The sequence below is a fragment of the Thunnus albacares genome, chromosome 19 (genome assembly GCF_914725855.1).
Source record: "Thunnus albacares chromosome 19, fThuAlb1.1, whole genome shotgun sequence".
Classification (NCBI taxonomy): domain Eukaryota; kingdom Metazoa; phylum Chordata; class Actinopteri; order Scombriformes; family Scombridae; genus Thunnus; species Thunnus albacares.
The window spans coordinates 19,305,581-19,323,734 of NC_058124.1; the positions used below are offsets into that span (position 1 = coordinate 19,305,581).

Genomic DNA, 18,154 nt, shown 5'->3' on the forward strand with positions numbered 1-18,154 from the left:
GTTTCCTTTGTGGTGGCAAAAGATAGTTTTTCAAAGTTCATGAGACTTCAAAATATTTTATTATGTTAAGCTTTCAGGCAGTGTTTATATTCTCTTAAAACCCCAAATTTCAAAATATAGCAGACAATAACATTAGGACTATCACAGTGTATATATCAGTCAAAAGTATGGACATACTTTCTCATTTAAAGGGGACCAATTATGCTTTTCCTTATTTTCAGTCATAATGTTACAATATCGGATGTTCATGTTAAACATGGTCAAAGTGTCAAATAATGTAGTAATCTAAGCAATCCCTGTGAGCAAAATCACCGGCTTCAGACTGCTCTGAACGCTCGCTTTCCAACAGTTTTTGCTACTTTCAGTCCAAGCTAACGTCGGCCTGTGACAGATTTCGCAAGTGCGCAAGTTCACTGCTCCGCTCTGCTAACATAATGGCATTTTTTCATTGTTTTGGGGGTAGTCTAACCACACACAGCACGGCAAAGTAAAATAAGTAGATTACATGTTGGAGGTGTGCTGGTCATCTGCAGCTCTTCATCAAACATCATCATCACTGTGGCTGTTTCTGCTTGTACTATTCCTCCCTGCAGTATTGCTAACTGATCCATTGAACAAATAGCTCCAAATACTTCAATATGTTGTTGTGTCACCCATTTTTTTTAGCACTGATAACCAAGCCCTGCTAATTTGGTGAGGAATACGTTTCATTTCCTGTAAATTCTTCACAGTAAAAGTCTCCCATTTAGATTTGAAGCAGTAAAGCAGGAAATGTTGGGTTTGCATCAGTGGTAACTTAACACAATTCTGATAGTTTTGTCCCTCGGCACAAGTAGGTCTATCTGCAGACTCACAGTATCTACATGAAACACCCACTTGATTAGGTTTAGGCATGAGCAGTGAGATGGTTAGGTTTAGTGTTAGGGGTTAGGGTCAGGGTTAGGGTCAGGGTCAGGGTTAGGTGTCGGGGGGGGGGGGGGGTCATGTAGTAAAGCGGATGTGTCACGCAGTATTGTGGGTGTGTCATGTAGGTCTGCAAGACTGCAGATAGACCTTTCTCCCTCTGCAGATTTCCAGATAGCAGAGCAGGCTCACTGGGAGAAGGTCCTTAAAGAGACAGGGGCCAAGACTGCCTGTTAAGAGACAGAGGCTTAACTAAGGCGCTGCATAAAGGGCCAGCATAAGATAAATAAGGAGTTTCTTGAACTGTGAATCATGCAAAGCTACTCAAATGAAGTCCCAGAATAAAAGTATAGAGCTGGAAATGAGCATAATAAGTCCCCTTTAAGTGAAATGGGAATGTGTGTCCAAACTTTTGAATGGTACTGTATATAGATGAGTATATAATTTTCATTAAAGGATAGGTTCACAATTTTTCAAGTCTGTATTGAAACTTAAAACTCAAAAATTATGGCGAGAAAAACCTATTTTAGTGTTCATCTGGGCACCTGACTGTTGTGTTAAGACAGACTTGAAAAATGGTGAACCCATCCTTTAAGTTTGGCATTTATAGCGAAAAAACCTGTTTGTGATTATTTAGTGCTTGCAGACAAAGACAACACCCAGTGATGAATGGGATCCTTTGTTTGTTTTATTTGTTTGTTTTAATGGCCCCAGGTCCTCCAAACAGACATTAAAGTGATGCCCAGATCACCAATTACGGGGAGTTGGAGAGGTATGGTGCCTTTGCAGTGGTCAGTGCTGCAGCATTTACTGGTGATGGTGTATCCAGCAGTCAGGAGGGTTCCTGTTTCTGTTCGGTTGCAGAGAGCCGTGGCCATGCAGCCTCGAGTCTCCAGTCTCATCAAACTGCTGACCTTGAAGGCTGAAGGAGGGCAAGAAGATCAGCAGTCTTTTGTTAAATGTTTTTACATAGAACATTTAAAAATTACTTATACTTTTCAGTCTGTGTCTGTCTGTGGCCCCATGTGCAGTGGTGGAAAAAGTACTCTGATCTTTCACTTAAACATAAACACTGCCTTTACTGATTCAGGCTAAAGAAGTTTTTAGAAATAACACTTAATGTCTTTTCACATAGTCAGTGAACTCTATTCATTATACCTTTTTTTGCAAGTTTCCTCTGGATATCAACAGGTGCTTATAAACCCTGAACAATTAACTAAACTCTATCATAATACAATGTTCTTACTTTAAAATGTCCTATAGGGAATTATTAGGACATTAGGGACCTGTAAATGTTTTATTTGCTAACACGAAGATATAAAAACTGTTCCAAAGCCTCCTCCATGATACCAAGAATAAAACTCTGGTGATGCTGAAACTATTTTTAAAAATTTGTTTAACTAAAAGCAATCCAATTTAAATAAACTGAGAGCCTGAAAAGTAACTGTGGAATGTCAAAACCTTAATTTCTTAATGTTGCCAATGTGCTAAAAGACCCCGTATTTTATGATGATGACACAAGGTGAACAACAGGTTGTTGTGATGCCTTTTATTTTATTTTATCTCATGAATTTATTGAATCAGTCTCTTTATTACAAGGTGAATAAGACACACTGAGTTAAGAGTACATTGATTGATAGTATAAGTGCAAACAGTAAAAACCCACTTGGGGAGTTATGGAAACAGAGACATCATGTAAAATTACTCCCACAGGCCCCACAGAGAGGACAGTACTGCAGCGCAGACGGCCACAGTCAGGGAGAGCTGGACAGAGGTGGCTCCGTTGCACAGGGCTGTGTTGCAACAGTTGAAACTGCTGGTGTATTGAATGCCCAGGATGGTACCAGTTGGCTGCTTCTTACACAGGTCTGAGTCCAGGCAGCCGCGGATATGTAGGGAGACCTTCTCTGTAGTATTGAACTCTGGGAAAACAGGTAACAGAAAAAGATGTCAGTGAATGACAAATCCGAGTGACAGGTGCCATTTAGCGGCTGTAGTAGCCTAATTATTGAGACGATGTCAAGTCAAAGTTCTTTATTGGTCATGTACACAAAGCATCCAACACAATGTGCAGTGAAATGCACTTTAGGCCCTCCTACGTTAGCTTATAACTGATAAGATTAAAGAATAAAACATAAAAGATAAAAATAGCAATAAAGATAAAACCATGAAAAAGAGAGATTGCAGCCAAGGGGTATAGGGTATAACGGGTAGGTGGGTACAGGCTGCTTTTGTTTGTTGTGTTATTTTGGTAATGTAAAAATCCTGGACAGAGATGTTGACACATCTTGTCTGAGTTTTTGATTCCTTTCGTGTTATGTGCCCTGTACACTTAGCAAATTATATGGGAAAAAGCAATAAAAAAAAGTTGGTCATAAAAAGAAAAACTTGTTTCCACAGTTCTACATGTGCTCATGTTGCTTTATTATCTGATGTTTTTATGATTCTTGCAACTGTTTTTATTAATTCTTTGATTATTGTGTATGTGTTATGTTGTCTCTGTCTGCTGATTGTGTTCTTGTCTTATGAATGTTTGTTTTCAGGTCTCTCTTGGAAAAGAGAGACCCTGAGACTCTCAGTGAGACTGCCCGATTATATAAAGATTAAATAAATAAAAAATAGGAGCCCATAGGGTTTTTGGTCCTTGAAAAGCATAAACTATGTGTCTCTGATGTGCCTCTGCTATATCATTAGAAGATTTTGCTGTCCACATTAATGTCAAGCATTAAAAACATTTAAAAAAACACATTTCAGGTTTGCTGGTTTTCTCTGATGAAGTCATATGTCAGTTTTACAGTCTCACTGGAAAGTCTACTTAGCAGCTGTTCTTGAGCTTTCGACTGTAGATGTTCATACTTCATATATATATTATCAAAACTTCTAGGAAAGTTTGAGCATTACACTATAATTCAATGACGATTGGGCAAATGAGGATCTTGCAATAGAGTCAAAAGCTTCGGAACAGCTACTAAGTGGACTTTGAGGTGAAATTGTTTGTCAGCTGTTGTTTCCAAGGTCAAGAGTGAACTCCAAATCTCAAGTAATGCTTGTTGTTAGTAGGTTTTAATTAAGATGTAAAGTTGTAGTTGTGCCAGACATGATTTTGATGATGATTTATTTAGATTTTTTATCGTGTTTTCATTTGCAGAAATCATACCCTAAACTAAATTTCATGATGTTAAGTTTTACTATATTTTTCTATATATAGGTACATTTCAACCTAACCAGCGTAGTTACGATGAATCTGTTGTAGAGGTTTCCTTACGTGCTTCTCCAGTGTAGCACCTCTCAGTTGCATTGTTACATGTGACATCTGATCCAAACAGGCACGTCCCAAGTATGCCAACTGGGCACTGACGACAGGTCAGGCACTGTGCTGAAAAAGAAGGAAGATAAATGTGATACTCAGGTTTACAGTAACAAAATTGTTTTGAGGTTTCCTATGTAAAGCTATGTAAATCTATGTAAAGCTATGTAAAGCCACTGGCATCCAAAATATCTTGCATATTAATAGATGACAATTAAGTCCTTTGTGAGGTTATTAAGTTCAAAGCTTATATCTTGTCATGCTACTGTGTCATCCACTGAATGATGTGAGGTTTTTTTTTTATTATAGTTTTACTAGTTTGATAATAATCATAATAATGCTTACAATGACAAATATTTCTTCAACCTGTGATCATTTTTACTATTAACCCTTTACCCATTTTTATTATTAGCCCTTTACCCTTAAACTCAAGCTAGGAACACTTTGTGAGAAAAGTGCGATACAAATTGTTATTATTATTATTATTAATAATATTGTAACAGACTGTTTAATATTTTACTATGTGCTTCCATAATGGTAATGTGTCATTCTGAGTTGCTGTAGAGCATGAAATGGTTGGCAGACTTCTGCTTTTGAACATGTGTTGTTGAATGCAAATAAAAAGGAAGTGGTTGCTGCTTGACCTGCTATAACATCTATCGTCCTGTTTATTGTTGTCTTATTAAGTTTACACAATTATTTGAACCCAGGACTCTTGGTTACATTGTTGTTGTTATTATGATAATGATGATGATGATGATGATTATTATTATTATTATTATTATTATTAAGTGCAATCAAAGTATGTACCATTTTATTTAACATTTGTCCACCAATTATAGTGTTGGTATTTAACACACATGTACTTAATTGGTTTTGAGCTAAGATTAACAGACCATAACCTTTAAGATTTTTAATTAAAGACATTTTGTTCCACAACAATAAGTGCAATAATATTTAAAGGTTCAGTTTTCTCTACTTATTCTAGTTGTGCTCAACTTACCTGCTGCGATGAAGGCACCCAGGAGAATCGCTGCTTTCCAAAAGTTATTCATCCTTCTCGGGGTAACAAGGTCAACGGATTCCTTTCTATTCAAAAAAGAACTTAAAGGTCTAAATACCTGTGTCAGACAAGCAAGCTTCTGAGAGAGCAATGACTTGATGTCTGGTAGGACTGAATGGATAAAGCGATGTGCAAGGATGACGTTCATCAGGTTTTGCATTTTTAGACAATTATTAATTTAGACATTTTTAAACAATTCAACCATTCACAGCCTACAGGAAAGTAAAACGTAAATTATGTTAAAGCATTTTCAATATTTTTTTTTTTATTAGCTGAGATTATACTGTATATACATATAGAGTCAAAGGTTTCATGCAGTAAAAAGTTTCCTTTGTGGTGGCAAAAGATAGTTTTTCAAAGTTCATGAGACTTCAAAATATTTTATTATGTTAAGCTTTCAGGCAGTGTTTATATTCTCTTAAAACCCCAAATTTCAAAATATAGCAGACAATAACATTAGGACTATCACAGTGTATATATCAGTCAAAAGTATGGACATACTTTCTCATTTAAAGGGGACCAATTATGCTTTTCCTTATTTTCAGTCATAATGTTACAATATCGGATGTTCATGTTAAACATGGTCAAAGTGTCAAATAATGTAGTAATCTAAGCAATCCCTGTGAGCAAAATCACCGGCTTCAGACTGCTCTGAACGCTCGCTTTCCAACAGTTTTTGCTACTTTCAGTCCAAGCTAACGTCGGCCTGTGACAGATTTCGCAAGTGCGCAAGTTCACTGCTCCGCTCTGCTAACATAATGGCATTTTTTCATTGTTTTGGGGGTAGTCTAACCACACACAGCACGGCAAAGTAAAATAAGTAGATTACATGTTGGAGGTGTGCTGGTCATCTGCAGCTCTTCATCAAACATCATCATCACTGTGGCTGTTTCTGCTTGTACTATTCCTCCCTGCAGTATTGCTAACTGATCCATTGAACAAATAGCTCCAAATACTTCAATATGTTGTTGTGTCACCTGTTTTTTTTTAGCACTGATAACCAAGCCCTGCTAATTTGGTGAGGAATACGTTTCATTTCCTGTAAATTCTTCACAGTAAAAGTCTCCCATTTAGATTTGAAGCAGTAAAGCAAGAAATGTTGGGTTTGCATCAGTGGTAACTTAACACAATTCTGATAGTTTTGTCCCTCGGCACAAGTAGGTCTATCTGCAGACTCACAGTATCTACATGAAACATCCACTTGATTAGGTTTAGGCATGAGCAGTGAGATGGTTAGGTTTAGTGTTAGGGGTTAGGGTCAGGGTTAGGGTCAGGGTTAGGGTTAGGTGTTGTGGGGGTATGTCATGTAGTAAAGCGGATGTGTCACGCAGTATTGTGGGTGTGTCATGTAGGTCTGCAAGACTGCAGATAGACCTTTCTCCCTCTGCAGATTTCCAGATAGCAGAGCAGGCTCACTGGGAGAAGGTCCTTAAAGAGACAGGGGCCAAGACTGCCTGTTAAGAGACAGAGGCTTAACTAAGGCGCTGCATAAAGGGCCAGCATAAGATAAATAAGGAGTTTCCTGAACTGTGAATCATGCAAAGCTACTCAAATGAAGTCCCAGAATAAAAGTATAGAGCTGGAAATGAGCATAATAAGTCCCCTTTAAGTGAAATGGGAATGTGTGTCCAAACTTTTGAATGGTACTGTATATAGATGAGTATATAATTTTCATTAAAGGATAGGTTCACAATTTTTCAAGTCTGTATTGAAACTTAAAACTCAAAAATTATGGCGAGAAAAACCTATTTTAGTGTTCATCTGGGCACCTGACTGTTGTGTTAAGACAGACTTGAAAAATGGTGAACCCATCCTTTAAGTTTGGCATTTATAGCGAAAAAACCTGTTTGTGATTATTTAGTGCTTGCAGACAAAGACAACACCCAGTGATGAATGGGATCCTTTGTTTGTTTTATTTGTTTGTTTTAATGGCCCCAGGTCCTCCAAACAGACATTAAAGTGACGCCCAGATCACAAATTACGGGGAGTTGGAGAGGTATGGTGCCTTTGCAGTGGTCAGTGCTGCAGCATTTACTGGTGATGGTGTATCCAGCAGTCAGGAGGGTTCCTGTTTCTGTTCGGTTGCAGAGAGCCGTGGCCATGCAGCCTCGAGTCTCCAGTCTCATCAAACTGCTGACCTTGAAGGCTGAAGGAGGGCAAGAAGATCAGCAGTCTTTTGTTAAATGTTTTTACATAGAACATTTAAAAATTACTTATACTTTTCAGTCTGTGTCTGTCTGTGGCCCCATGTGCAGTGGTGGAAAAAGTACTCTGATCTTTCACTTAAACATAAACACTGCCTTTACTGATTCAGGCTAAAGAAGTTTTTAGAAATAACACTTAATGTCTTTTCACATAGTCAGTGAACTCTATTCATTATACCTTTTTTTGCAAGTTTCCTCTGGATATCAACAGGTGCTTATAAACCCTGAACAATTAACTAAACTCTATCATAATACAATGTTCTTACTTTAAAATGTCCTATAGGGAATTATTAGGACATTAGGGACCTGTAAATGTTTTATTTGCTAACACGAAGATATAAATACTGTTCCAAAGCCTCCTCCATGATACCAAGAATAAAACTCTGGTGATGCTGAAACTATTTTTAAAAATTTGTTTAACTAAAAGCAATCCAATTTAAATAAACTGAGAGCCTGAAAAGTAACTGTGGAATGTCAAAACCTTAATTTCTTAATGTTGCCAATGTGCTAAAAGACCCCGTATTTTATGATGATGACACAAGGTGAACAACAGGTTGTTGTGATGCCTTTTATTTTATTTTATCTCATGAATTTATTGAATCAGTCTCTTTATTACAAGGTGAATAAGACACACTGAGTTAAGAGTACATTGATTGATAGTATAAGTGCAAACAGTAAAAACCCACTTGGGGAGTTATGGAAACAGAGACATCATGTAAAATTACTCCCACAGGCCCCACAGAGAGGACAGTACTGCAGCGCAGACGGCCACAGTCAGGGAGAGCTGGACAGAGGTGGCTCCGTTGCACAGGGCTGTGTTGCAACAGTTGAAACTGCTGGTGTATTGAATGCCCAGGATGGTACCAGTTGGCTGCTTCTTACACAGGTCTGAGTCCAGGCAGCCGCGGATATGTAGGGAGACCTTCTCTGTAGTATTGAACTCTGGGAAAACAGGTAACAGAAAAAGATGTCAGTGAATGACAAATCCGAGTGACAGGTGCCATTTAGCGGCTGTAGTAGCCTAATTATTGAGACGATGTCAAGTCAAAGTTCTTTATTGGTCATGTACACAAAGCATCCAACACAATGTGCAGTGAAATGCACTTTAGGCCCTCCTACGTTAGCTTATAACTGATAAGATTAAAGAATAAAACATAAAAGATAAAAATAGCAATAAAGATAAAACCATGAAAAAGAGAGATTGCAGCCAAGGGGTATAGGGTATAACGGGTAGGTGGGTACAGGCTGCTTTTGTTTGTTGTGTTATTTTGGTAATGTAAAAATCCTGGACAGAGATGTTGACACATCTTGTCTCAGTTTTTGATTCCTTTCGTGTTATGTGCCCTGTACACTTAGCAAATTATATGGGAAAAAGCAATAAAAAAAAGTTGGTCATAAAAAGAAAAACTTGTTTCCACAGTTCTACATGTGCTCATGTTGCTTTATTATCTGATGTTTTTATGATTCTTGCAACTGTTTTTATTAATTCTTTGATTATTGTGTATGTGTTATGTTGTCTCTGTCTGCTGATTGTGTTCTTGTCTTATGAATGTTTGTTTTCAGGTCTCTCTTGGAAAAGAGAGACCCTGAGACTCTCAGTGAGACTGCCCGATTATATAAAGATTAAATAAATAAAAAATAGGAGCCCATAGGGTTTTTGGTCCTTGAAAAGCATAAACTATGTGTCTCTGATGTGCCTCTGCTATATCATTAGAAGATTTTGCTGTCCACATTAATGTCAAGCATTAAAAACATTTAAAAAAACACATTTCAGGTTTGCTGGTTTTCTCTGATGAAGTCATATGTCAGTTTTACAGTCTCACTGGAAAGTCTACTTAGCAGCTGTTCTTGAGCTTTCGACTGTAGATGTTCATACTTCATATATATATTATCAAAACTTCTAGGAAAGTTTGAGCATTACACTATAATTCAATGACGATTGGGCAAATGAGGATCTTGCAATAGAGTCAAAAGCTTCGGAACAGCTACTAAGTGGACTTTGAGGTGAAATTGTTTGTCAGCTGTTGTTTCCAAGGTCAAGAGTGAACTCCAAATCTCAAGTAATGCTTGTTGTTAGTAGGTTTTAATTAAGATGTAAAGTTGTAGTTGTGCCAGACATGATTTTGATGATGATTTATTTAGATTTTTTATCGTGTTTTCATTTGCAGAAATCATACCCTAAACTAAATTTCATGATGTTAAGTTTTACTATATTTTTCTATATATAGGTACATTTCAACCTAACCAGCGTAGTTACGATGAATCTGTTGTAGAGGTTTCCTTACGTGCTTCTCCAGTGTAGCACCTCTCAGTTGCATTGTTACATGTGACATCTGATCCAAACAGGCACGTCCCAAGTATGCCAACTGGGCACTGACGACAGGTCAGGCACTGTGCTGAAAAAGAAGGAAGATAAATGTGATACTCAGGTTTACAGTAACAAAATTGTTTTGAGGTTTCCTATGTAAAGCTATGTAAATCTATGTAAAGCTATGTAAAGCCACTGGCATCCAAAATATCTTGCATATTAATAGATGACAATTAAGTCCTTTGTGAGGTTATTAAGTTCAAAGCTTATATCTTGTCATGCTACTGTGTCATCCACTGAATGATGTGAGGTTTTTTTTTTATTATAGTTTTACTAGTTTGATAATAATCATAATAATGCTTACAATGACAAATATTTCTTCAACCTGTGATCATTTTTACTATTAACCCTTTACCCATTTTTATTATTAGCCCTTTACCCTTAAACTCAAGCTAGGAACACTTTGTGAGAAAAGTGCGATACAAATTGTTATTATTATTATTATTAATAATATTGTAACAGACTGTTTAATATTTTACTATGTGCTTCCATAATGGTAATGTGTCATTCTGAGTTGCTGTAGAGCATGAAATGGTTGGCAGACTTCTGCTTTTGAACATGTGTTGTTGAATGCAAATAAAAAGGAAGTGGTTGCTGCTTGACCTGCTATAACATCTATCGTCCTGTTTATTGTTGTCTTATTAAGTTTACACAATTATTTGAACCCAGGACTCTTGGTTACATTGTTGTTGTTATTATGATAATGATGATGATGATGATGATTATTATTATTATTATTATTATTATTAAGTGCAATCAAAGTATGTACCATTTTATTTAACATTTGTCCACCAATTATAGTGTTGGTATTTAACACACATGTACTTAATTGGTTTTGAGCTAAGATTAACAGACCATAACCTTTAAGATTTTTAATTAAAGACATTTTGTTCCACAACAATAAGTGCAATAATATTTAAAGGTTCAGTTTTCTCTACTTATTCTAGTTGTGCTCAACTTACCTGCTGCGATGAAGGCACCCAGGAGAATCGCTGCTTTCCAAAAGTTATTCATCCTTCTCGGGGTAACAAGGTCAACGGATTCCTTTCTATTCAAAAAAGAACTTAAAGGTCTAAATACCTGTGTCAGACAAGCAAGCTTCTGAGAGAGCAATGACTTGATGTCTGGTAGGACTGAATGGATAAAGCGATGTGCAAGGATGACGTTCATCAGGTTTTGCATTTTTAGACAATTATTAATTTAGACATTTTTAAACAATTCAACCATTCACAGCCTACAGGAAAGTAAAACGTAAATTATGTTAAAGCATTTTCAATATTTTTTTTTTTATTAGCTGAGATTATACTGTATATACATATAGAGTCAAAGGTTTCATGCAGTAAAAAGTTTCCTTTGTGGTGGCAAAAGATAGTTTTTCAAAGTTCATGAGACTTCAAAATATTTTATTATGTTAAGCTTTCAGGCAGTGTTTATATTCTCTTAAAACCCCAAATTTCAAAATATAGCAGACAATAACATTAGGACTATCACAGTGTATATATCAGTCAAAAGTATGGACATACTTTCTCATTTAAAGGGGACCAATTATGCTTTTCCTTATTTTCAGTCATAATGTTACAATATCGGATGTTCATGTTAAACATGGTCAAAGTGTCAAATAATGTAGTAATCTAAGCAATCCCTGTGAGCAAAATCACCGGCTTCAGACTGCTCTGAACGCTCGCTTTCCAACAGTTTTTGCTACTTTCAGTCCAAGCTAACGTCGGCCTGTGACAGATTTCGCAAGTGCGCAAGTTCACTGCTCCGCTCTGCTAACATAATGGCATTTTTTCATTGTTTTGGGGGTAGTCTAACCACACACAGCACGGCAAAGTAAAATAAGTAGATTACATGTTGGAGGTGTGCTGGTCATCTGCAGCTCTTCATCAAACATCATCATCACTGTGGCTGTTTCTGCTTGTACTATTCCTCCCTGCAGTATTGCTAACTGATCCATTGAACAAATAGCTCCAAATACTTCAATATGTTGTTGTGTCACCCATTTTTTTTAGCACTGATAACCAAGCCCTGCTAATTTGGTGAGGAATACGTTTCATTTCCTGTAAATTCTTCACAGTAAAAGTCTCCCATTTAGATTTGAAGCAGTAAAGCAGGAAATGTTGGGTTTGCATCAGTGGTAACTTAACACAATTCTGATAGTTTTGTCCCTCGGCACAAGTAGGTCTATCTGCAGACTCACAGTATCTACATGAAACACCCACTTGATTAGGTTTAGGCATGAGCAGTGAGATGGTTAGGTTTAGTGTTAGGGGTTAGGGTCAGGGTTAGGGTCAGGGTCAGGGTTAGGTGTCGGGGGGGGGGGGGGGGGGGGTGTCATTTAGTAAAGCGGATGTGTCACGCAGTATTGTGGGTGTGTCATGTAGGTCTGCAAGACTGCAGATAGACCTTTCTCCCTCTGCAGATTTCCAGATAGCAGAGCAGGCTCACTGGGAGAAGGTCCTTAAAGAGACAGGGGCCAAGACTGCCTGTTAAGAGACAGAGGCTTAACTAAGGCGCTGCATAAAGGGCCAGCATAAGATAAATAAGGAGTTTCTTGAACTGTGAATCATGCAAAGCTACTCAAATGAAGTCCCAGAATAAAAGTATAGAGCTGGAAATGAGCATAATAAGTCCCCTTTAAGTGAAATGGGAATGTGTGTCCAAACTTTTGAATGGTACTGTATATAGATGAGTATATAATTTTCATTAAAGGATAGGTTCACAATTTTTCAAGTCTGTATTGAAACTTAAAACTCAAAAATTATGGCGAGAAAAACCTATTTTAGTGTTCATCTGGGCACCTGACTGTTGTGTTAAGACAGACTTGAAAAATGGTGAACCCATCCTTTAAGTTTGGCATTTATAGCGAAAAAACCTGTTTGTGATTATTTAGTGCTTGCAGACAAAGACAACACCCAGTGATGAATGGGATCCTTTGTTTGTTTTATTTGTTTGTTTTAATGGCCCCAGGTCCTCCAAACAGACATTAAAGTGACGCCCAGATCACAAATTACGGGGAGTTGGAGAGGTATGGTGCCTTTGCAGTGGTCAGTGCTGCAGCATTTACTGGTGATGGTGTATCCAGCAGTCAGGAGGGTTCCTGTTTCTGTTCGGTTGCAGAGAGCCGTGGCCATGCAGCCTCGAGTCTCCAGTCTCATCAAACTGCTGACCTTGAAGGCTGAAGGAGGGCAAGAAGATCAGCAGTCTTTTGTTAAATGTTTTTACATAGAACATTTAAAAATTACTTATACTTTTCAGTCTGTGTCTGTCTGTGGCCCCATGTGCAGTGGTGGAAAAAGTACTCTGATCTTTCACTTAAACATAAACACTGCCTTTACTGATTCAGGCTAAAGAAGTTTTTAGAAATAACACTTAATGTCTTTTCACATAGTCAGTGAACTCTATTCATTATACCTTTTTTTGCAAGTTTCCTCTGGATATCAACAGGTGCTTATAAACCCTGAACAATTAACTAAACTCTATCATAATACAATGTTCTTACTTTAAAATGTCCTATAGGGAATTATTAGGACATTAGGGACCTGTAAATGTTTTATTTGCTAACACGAAGATATAAATACTGTTCCAAAGCCTCCTCCATGATACCAAGAATAAAACTCTGGTGATGCTGAAACTATTTTTAAAAATTTGTTTAACTAAAAGCAATCCAATTTAAATAAACTGAGAGCCTGAAAAGTAACTGTGGAATGTCAAAACCTTAATTTCTTAATGTTGCCAATGTGCTAAAAGACCCCGTATTTTATGATGATGACACAAGGTGAACAACAGGTTGTTGTGATGCCTTTTATTTTATTTTATCTCATGAATTTATTGAATCAGTCTCTTTATTACAAGGTGAATAAGACACACTGAGTTAAGAGTACATTGATTGATAGTATAAGTGCAAACAGTAAAAACCCACTTGGGGAGTTATGGAAACAGAGACATCATGTAAAATTACTCCCACAGGCCCCACAGAGAGGACAGTACTGCAGCGCAGACGGCCACAGTCAGGGAGAGCTGGACAGAGGTGGCTCCGTTGCACAGGGCTGTGTTGCAACAGTTGAAACTGCTGGTGTATTGAATGCCCAGGATGGTACCAGTTGGCTGCTTCTTACACAGGTCTGAGTCCAGGCAGCCGCGGATATGTAGGGAGACCTTCTCTGTAGTATTGAACTCTGGGAAAACAGGTAACAGAAAAAGATGTCAGTGAATGACAAATCCGAGTGACAGGTGCCATTTAGCGGCTGTAGTAGCCTAATTATTGAGACGATGTCAAGTCAAAGTTCTTTATTGGTCATGTACACAAAGCATCCAACACAATGTGCAGTGAAATGCACTTTAGGCCCTCCTACGTTAGCTTATAACTGATAAGATTAAAGAATAAAACATAAAAGATAAAAATAGCAATAAAGATAAAACCATGAAAAAGAGAGATTGCAGCCAAGGGGTATAGGGTATAACGGGTAGGTGGGTACAGGCTGCTTTTGTTTGTTGTGTTATTTTGGTAATGTAAAAATCCTGGACAGAGATGTTGACACATCTTGTCTCAGTTTTTGATTCCTTTCGTGTTATGTGCCCTGTACACTTAGCAAATTATATGGGAAAAAGCAATAAAAAAAAGTTGGTCATAAAAAGAAAAACTTGTTTCCACAGTTCTACATGTGCAAATGTTGCTTTATTATCTGATGTTTTTATGATTCTTGCAACTGTTTTTATTAATTCTTTGTTTATTGTGTAGTTATGTTGTCTTTGTCTGCTGATTGTGTTCTTGTCTTATGAATGTTTGTTTTCAGGTCTCTCTTGGAAAAGAGATCTTAATCTCAATGAGAGCTATATCAATGGAAGATATTGCTGTCCACATTAATGTCAAGCTTTTAAAAAAACATTTCAGGTTTGCTGGTTTTCTCTGATGAAGTCATATATGTCAGTTTTACAGTCTCACTGGAAAGTCTACTTAGCAGCTGTTCTTGAGCTTTCGACTGTAGATGTTCATACTTCATATATATATTATCAAAACTTCTAGGAAAGTTTGAGCATTACACTATAATTCAATGACGATTGGGCAAATGAGGATCTTGCAATAGAGTCAAAAGCTTCGGAACAGCTACTAAGTGGACTTTGAGGTGAAATTGTTTGTCAGCTGTTGTTTCCAAGGTCAAGAGTGAACTCCAAATCTCAAGTAATGCTTGTTGTTAGTAGGTTTTAATTAAGATGTAAAGTTGTAGTTGTGCCAGACATGATTTTGATGATGATTTATTTAGATTTTTTATCGTGTTTTCATTTGCAGAAATCATACCCTAAACTAAATTTCATGATGTTAAGTTTTACTATATTTTTCTATATATAGGTACATTTCAACCTAACCAGCGTAGTTACGATGAATCTGTTGTAGAGGTTTCCTTACGTGCTTCTCCAGTGTAGCACCTCTCAGTTGCATTGTTACATGTGACATCTGATCCAAACAGGCACGTCCCAAGTATGCCAACTGGGCACTGACGACAGGTCAGGCACTGTGCTGAAAAAGAAGGAAGATAAATGTGATACTCAGGTTTACAGTAACAAAATTGTTTTGAGGTTTCCTATGTAAAGCTATGTAAATCTATGTAAAGCTATGTAAAGCCACTGGCATCCAAAATATCTTGCATATTAATAGATGACAATTAAGTCCTTTGTGAGGTTATTAAGTTCAAAGCTTATATCTTGTCATGCTACTGTGTCATCCACTGAATGATGTGAGGTTTTTTTTTTATTATAGTTTTACTAGTTTGATAATAATCATAATAATGCTTACAATGACAAATATTTCTTCAACCTGTGATCATTTTTACTATTAACCCTTTACCCATTTTTATTATTAGCCCTTTACCCTTAAACTCAAGCTAGGAACACTTTGTGAGAAAAGTGCGATACAAATTGTTATTATTATTATTATTAATAATATTGTAACAGACTGTTTAATATTTTACTATGTGCTTCCATAATGGTAATGTGTCATTCTGAGTTGCTGTAGAGCATGAAATGGTTGGCAGACTTCTGCTTTTGAACATGTGTTGTTGAATGCAAATAAAAAGGAAGTGGTTGCTGCTTGACCTGCTATAACATCTATCGTCCTGTTTATTGTTGTCTTATTAAGTTTACACAATTATTTGAACCCAGGACTCTTGGTTACATTGTTGTTGTTATTATGATAATGATGATGATGATGATGATGATTATTATTATTATTATTATTATTATTAAGTGCAATCAAAGTATGTACCATTTTATTTAACATTTGTCCACCAATTATAGTGTTGGTATTTAACACACATGTACTTAATTGGTTTTGAGCTAAGATTAACAGACCATAACCTTTAAGATTTTTAATTAAAGACATTTTGTTCCACAACAATAAGTGCAATAATATTTAAAGGTTCAGTTTTCTCTACTTATTCTAGTTGTGCTCAACTTACCTGCTGCGATGAAGGCACCCAGGAGAATCGCTGCTTTCCAAAAGTTATTCATCCTTCTCGGGGTAACAAGGTCAACGGATTCCTTTCTATTCAAAAAAGAACTTAAAGGTCTAAATACCTGTCTCAGTCAAGCAAGCTTCTGAGAAAGCAATGACCTGATGTCTGGTAGGACTGAATGGATAAAGCGACGTGCAAGGATGACGTTCATCAGGTTTTGCATTTTTAGACAATTATTAATTTAGACATTTTTAAACAATTCAACCATTCACAGCCTACAGGAAAGTAAAACGCAAATTATGTTTAAGCATTTTCAATAGTTTTTTTTTATTGGCTGAGATTATACTGTATATACATATAGAGTCAAAGGTTTCATGCAGTAAAAAGTTTCCTTTGTGGTGGCAAAAGATAGTTTTTCAAAGTTCATGAGACTTCAAAATATTTTATTATGTTAAGCTTTCAGGCAGTGTTTATATTCTCTTAAAACCCCAAATTTCAAAATATAGCAGACAATAACATTAGGACTATCACAGTGTATATATCAGTCAAAAGTATGGACATACTTTCTCATTTAAAGGGGACCAATTATGCTTTTCCTTATTTTCAGTCATAATGTTACAATATCGGATGTTCATGTTAAACATGGTCAAAGTGTCAAATAATGTAGTAATCTAAGCAATCCCTGTGAGCAAAATCACCGGCTTCAGACTGCTCTGAACGCTCGCTTTCCAACAGTTTTTGCTACTTTCAGTCCAAGCTAATGTCGGCCTGTGACTGATTTCTTTATTTGGTCATCTGCTCCACACACAGTGCGCAAGTTCACTGCTCCGCTCTGCTAACATAATGGCATTTTTCCATTGTTTTGGGGGTAGTCTAACCACACACAGTACGGCAAAGTAAAATAAGTAGATTACATGTTGGAGGTGTGCTGGTCATCTGCAGCTCTTCATCAAACATCATCATCACTGTGGCTGTTTCTGCTTGTACTATTCCTCCCTGCAGTATTGCTAACTGATCCATTGAACAAATAGCTCCAAATACTTCAATATGTTGTTGTGTCACCCATTTTTTTTAGCACTGATAACCAAGCCCTGCTAATTTGGTGAGGAATATGTTTCATTTCCTGTAAATTCTTCACAGTAAAAGTCTCCCATTTAGATTTGAAGCAGTAAAGCAGGAAATGTTGGGTTTGCATCAGTGGTAACTTAACACAATTCTGATAGTTTTGTCCCTTGGCACAAGTAGGTCTATCTGCAGACTCACAGTATCTACATGAAACACCCACTTGATTAGGTTTAGGCATGAGCAGTGAGATGGTTAGGTTTAGTGTTAGGGGTTAGGGTCAGGGTTAGGGTCAGGGTCAGGGTTAGGTGTCGGGGGGGGTATGTCATGTAGTAAAGCGGATGTGTCACGCAGTATTGTGGGTGTGTCATGTAGGTCTGCAAGACTGCAGATAGACCCTTCTCCCTCTGCAGATTTCCAGATAGCTGGCCAATCAGAACAGAGCAGGCTCACTGGGAGAAGGTCCTTAAAGAGACAGGGGCCAAGACTGCCTGTTAAGAGACAGAGGCTTAACTAAGGCGCTGCATAAAGGGCCAGCATAAGATAAATAAGGAGTTTCTTGAACTGTGAATCATGCAAAGCTACTCAAATGAAGTCCCAGAATAAAAGTATAGAGCTGGAAATGAGCATAATAAGTCCCCTTTAAGTGAAATGGGAATGTGTGTCCAAACTTTTGAATGGTACTGTATATAGATGAGTATATAATTTTCATTAAAGGATAGGTTCACAATTTTTCAAGTCTGTATTGAAACTTAAAACTCAAAAATTATGGCGAGAAAAACCTATTTTAGTGTT

At 37.1% G+C, this 18,154-nt stretch overlaps 3 protein-coding genes across 3 annotated transcripts; all 3 read right to left on the reverse strand.

Annotated features, from left to right (window-relative positions):
* Positions 1 to 2,443: 2,443 nt before the first annotated feature.
* On the reverse strand, positions 2,444 to 5,368 carry LOC122970309 (protein Bouncer-like). Its single transcript, XM_044336438.1, has 3 exons — positions 5,214 to 5,368; positions 4,169 to 4,279; positions 2,444 to 2,825 (listed from the first exon to the last, which is right to left on the reverse strand). Exons 1-3 carry the CDS (start codon positions 5,263 to 5,265, stop codon positions 2,605 to 2,607), a joined length of 384 nt encoding a protein of 127 aa, XP_044192373.1. The 5' UTR covers positions 5,266 to 5,368; the 3' UTR covers positions 2,444 to 2,604.
* Positions 5,369 to 8,037: 2,669 nt separating this feature from the next.
* LOC122969923 (protein Bouncer-like) lies at positions 8,038 to 10,962 on the reverse strand. The gene is made up of 3 exons (XM_044335960.1): positions 10,808 to 10,962; positions 9,763 to 9,873; positions 8,038 to 8,419 (listed from the first exon to the last, which is right to left on the reverse strand). The coding sequence occupies exons 1-3, from the start codon at positions 10,857 to 10,859 to the stop codon at positions 8,199 to 8,201; spliced, it is 384 nt and encodes a 127-aa protein (XP_044191895.1). The 5' UTR covers positions 10,860 to 10,962; the 3' UTR covers positions 8,038 to 8,198.
* Positions 10,963 to 13,641: 2,679 nt separating this feature from the next.
* Positions 13,642 to 16,606, reverse strand: LOC122969922 (protein Bouncer-like). Its single transcript, XM_044335958.1, has 3 exons — positions 16,301 to 16,606; positions 15,253 to 15,363; positions 13,642 to 14,023 (listed from the first exon to the last, which is right to left on the reverse strand). The coding sequence occupies exons 1-3, from the start codon at positions 16,350 to 16,352 to the stop codon at positions 13,803 to 13,805; spliced, it is 384 nt and encodes a 127-aa protein (XP_044191893.1). The 5' UTR covers positions 16,353 to 16,606; the 3' UTR covers positions 13,642 to 13,802.
* Positions 16,607 to 18,154: the final 1,548 nt, after the last annotated feature.